The 4080-nt window shown below is 37.5% G+C and overlaps 1 protein-coding gene across 1 annotated transcript; it reads left to right on the top strand.

Annotated features, from left to right (window-relative positions):
• The first annotated feature begins 1363 nt into the window (after nucleotides 1–1363).
• LOC311178353 (translationally-controlled tumor protein-like) lies at nucleotides 1364–2075 on the top strand. The gene has a single exon (XM_084244880.1). It carries the CDS (start codon nucleotides 1391–1393, stop codon nucleotides 1871–1873), a length of 483 nt encoding a protein of 160 aa, XP_084101006.1. The 5' UTR covers nucleotides 1364–1390; the 3' UTR covers nucleotides 1874–2075.
• Nucleotides 2076–4080: the final 2005 nt, after the last annotated feature.

The raw sequence follows: 4080 nt of genomic DNA, 5'->3' as shown, positions 1-4080 counted from the left end.
CTTAGGTCTTGGCTGCACCCTGTCCTTTGGTCTTCTATTTCTCACTGTCCTTCGGTTCCTCAAGGAAACTAACCAGTCCCCCATTTTGCTTTAATTGAATTTCAATGAATATCATGGTGACCAAAAGAATCCTCATATACCCAGGGAGCCAGGATGAGTGTCTTTTCATCTAGAGTCTTCCAGTGAGGTGAGATGCTGGAGAAGAAGGATTGAGAGGAAAAGGAAATCTTCCAGAAGGAATTGCACTTGAACAAAGTAGCATAGTCATCCAGAAAGCCCAGCAAGAAGATATCCTAACTTTTGCCCAAGAAGACCTACATTCTCTGCTAGTAAAGAGTAGTGGGCATTCAGCAGCATCTCCAGAGACATCTGGTGTCTCTTGATGTGTGGGTATAGTTCTTTACAACAAATTATTGGTTCTTCCTATAATGTCCCAAAGGAAACACTCTGGGTGTTGTTTAAGGAAGTACTTTGTATTATATGGACCATTTACAGGTCATTTGCTGTCACTCTCTGGATGTTTGCATTAAGTATCTAAGTACACACTCGTACCAACATTGTGCCTGAACAAGTCTAGCGAATGTTTGAAAGAACGCTACCACTTATTCCTGCATAAGTAAAAATTTATTTCAAGCCCAAAGTGCTAATCTCTAAGTCATCCATGCTTACACGGTCTGTAGATATCAGGTCTACAAAATTGATAGATTGATCCAATATAATTACAAAAAAAATCAGCAAGATTTTTTTATGTGTAGATAATAACTGATTCTAAAATTGAATGGAAACTCAAAACTTTTGAATAGACAAAATAATTTTGAAAAAGGATATAGCTGTAAGATAAATACTCCCAGATTTTAAGATTTCTGTGGAACTACAGTAATCGAGGCAGTGTGGAATCAATAGGAAGACAAACATATCTACAGAACAGAGAAGAATATAGTAGCTGACTCCACACATAAGTCAAAAGACTTAAGACAAAATTGACAAATGTGCCAAGGTAGATTCAAAAGGGGAAAGAATAGTCTTTCAGCAAAAGGTGCTGAAACAATTGGGTATTTATCTGGAAAAAATGAACATCGATCCTGACATCATACTCTGTACAGAGTTGAACACAAACTGTATTGTAAATCTAAATATAAAAGATAAATATTCATAAAACGTCAATAAGAAAATCTTTATTAATTTGAGTTAGGCAAAATTTTCTTACATACAAAAGGCATGAACTCTAAAATAAATTGATACATTTTCGCCTGCTCCCCCCTCCCCACGAGTGCCACTCCGGCTGCACCGCGCTAGCTCCGAGCTCCAGGCTCCTGCTAAGCTAGCGCTGCCTCTTGTCCCTCGAGCTGCCATCATAATTATCTACCGGGACCTCATCAGCCATGATGAGATGTTCTCCGACATCTACAAAATCCGGGAGATCGCAGACGGGCTGTGCCTGGAGGTGGAGGGAAAGATGGTCAGTAGGACAGAGGGTAACATTGAGGACTCGCTCATTGGTGGAAATGCCTCTGCTGAAGGCCCCGAGGGCGAAGGTACCAAAAGCACAGTAATTAATGGTGTTGATATTGTCATGAACCATCACTTGCAGGAAACCAGCTTCACAAAAGAAGCCTACAAGAAGTACATCAAAGATTATATGAAATCAATTAAAGGCAAACTTGAAGAACAGAGGCCAGAAAGAGTAAAACCTTTTATGACAGGAGCTGCAGAACAAATCAAGCACATCCTTGCTAATTTCAAAAACTACCAGTTCTTTATTGGTGAAAACATGACTCCAGATGGTATGGTTGCTCTGCTGGACTACCGTGAGGATGGTGTGACACCATATATGATTTTCTTTAAGGATGGTTTAGAAATGGAAAAATGCTAACAAATTTGGCAATTACTTGGAACTATCACCTGTCATCATAACTGGCTGCTGCTTTTCATTGACACAACACCAGGACAGACAAATGGGACTGATGTCATCTTGAGCTCTTCATTTATTTTGACCTTGATTTATTTGGAGTGGAGGCATTGTTTTTAAGAAAAACATGTCTTGTAGGTTGTCTAAAAATAAAATGCATTTAAACTCAAAAAATAAAATAAATTGATACATTGGATTTCATTAGATCTGAAAACTCACCATTTTAAAAAGAATAGCACAAAAGTGATAATTCAAAGTACAGCCTGGTAGACAGCATTTGAAAAACACTCATATAATAAAAAGAAGACAACTCCATTATATAAAATGGGAAACATATTTGAACATATATATTCCTCCTCCAAATATATCTGAATGACCAGCTAGCACATGAAAGGCTATTCAACTTTATTAGTCACTGGGGGATGGCAAATTAAATCTATGATGAAATACTACATACACTCTCTAGGCTGGCTACAGCTTAGAAAGACTCACAATACAAAGTATTGGCTATGATCTGGAGCAACTGGAACTCTCATACATTTGCTGTAATTTGCTAACCATACAGACATTTTTTTGAATGTGTGTGGTATTTCTTTCATAAAATTTAAACAGACAGTTGACCAAACAATCCCACACCTGTATGTGTGATAACACACATAGGAATAATAGCTTATGTCCACACAAAGCCTTTACTCAATGGACACAGGCTTTATTCATAATTATGAAAAACTGGAAAAGCTGACAACCTATCCATCAATGAGTGAATAGATAAACAGATCATGCTATGTCCACAGTGAACAGTGATAGACTATTTAAGAATGATAACAACCAAAACAAAACACGATCTATTCAATACACATATTGAATATGTGTAACTTGAAAGTATAACTATTAGTGAAAAATACAGGCAAAACACTACATATTTCATAATTCTACTAATATTAATGTCTCTAAAAGGCAAAATTATAGCAAAGAAAAGCAGTTCCATGGCTACATGGGTCCTGGGTTAGGAAGAGAGCTGTGTAGATGGCTATGAGGAAGCGTCTGGTAGTGACAGAATTGCTCTACATCTTATCATGGTGGTGGTTTCCCACCTCCAGACAATTGTCAAAACTCATCAAACTACACAATACAAAACTCATCAAACTACACAATTTACAATTGTGAATTTTATTATAAGTGAAGTACCTCAGTAAACCTGACTAAAAATAATCCTTGAAGCTGCCTAAGTATTACCTGACTTGGCGTCTTCTCTTGGTAGGATTAGCAGTTGACCATTCCTCATCTAGTTCCCTGGGAGAACATTATAGTTCTTTCCAATGCTTAGGTTTAAGTTCACAGAGTTCTTCATGGTTTGTAGAATAAAAAAAAATTAGAAGCATAAAATCCTGGGAATGGGGGAAGGGAGTTGGGAATTGTGAGAGTAAAGCCAGGAGTGAAATTAAGAATGTTCTCAAACATTTATAAAAACATTTATTAAATTCCAATGATAACAGCTGCGTGCCAAGAGCATATCATGATGTTTTACATCTCCTGAATGGATATTTCATTTCCCTTCATCATCACTTGTTTATTAGAAACATCTCAAGATCTTCATCTCTTAGAGTTTTGACAGGATGTTTATAAATTTATTTTGCTTTGTGGCAGAAAACAGCCATGTAATGTGATTTTGAAGAGTCTATTTTCCATGTGGATGTCCAGTGCCTTTGGGTTTTATTATTTGGATTTAGTAATTCCTACTTCTTAGAAATCTCCTCCTGAAGTTCAACAAGGTCCCATGAGGACAGAGTGACTCGGAATTTTGACACAAAAAGCTTTGGGTATCTGCCTCAGCTATATTTCTCAACAATTCCTAAAACTCAAGGTTATTTTGCTGTAGTTTTTTCCATCTTAATTTATCCAATCAGTCACCCATCCATCAATCCATCCCCACATAGCAAGGACCTACCATGTCTCAGGCACTGAACTAGGGCTACAGTGAAGAGAAAAACATGAGGATCCTGCCTTCAGGAAAGTCAAGTTAGAAGAGGAAAAACAGATCTTAAACAACTAATCGATTAGTGAAATGTGGCAAGAATGACGGAACAGAAGCATAAGGTGCTCTGAGATCACACAATAAGGGTCTTTCTAGGGGTGCCAATAAAATCAAGAAGGGGACATTGGTGCTGCAG

Source organism: Talpa europaea (assembly GCF_964194135.1).
Source record: "Talpa europaea genome assembly, chromosome: 10".
Taxonomy (NCBI): Eukaryota; Metazoa; Chordata; class Mammalia; order Eulipotyphla; family Talpidae; genus Talpa; species Talpa europaea.
This window is presented reverse-complemented; position numbering and strand designations above follow the sequence as displayed.

Excerpts from the sequence above, each read along its gene's own strand:
- LOC311178353 (XM_084244880.1), top strand. The coding sequence starts at position 1,391 with ATGTTCTCCGACATCTACAAAATCCGGGAGATCGCAGACGGGCTGTGC.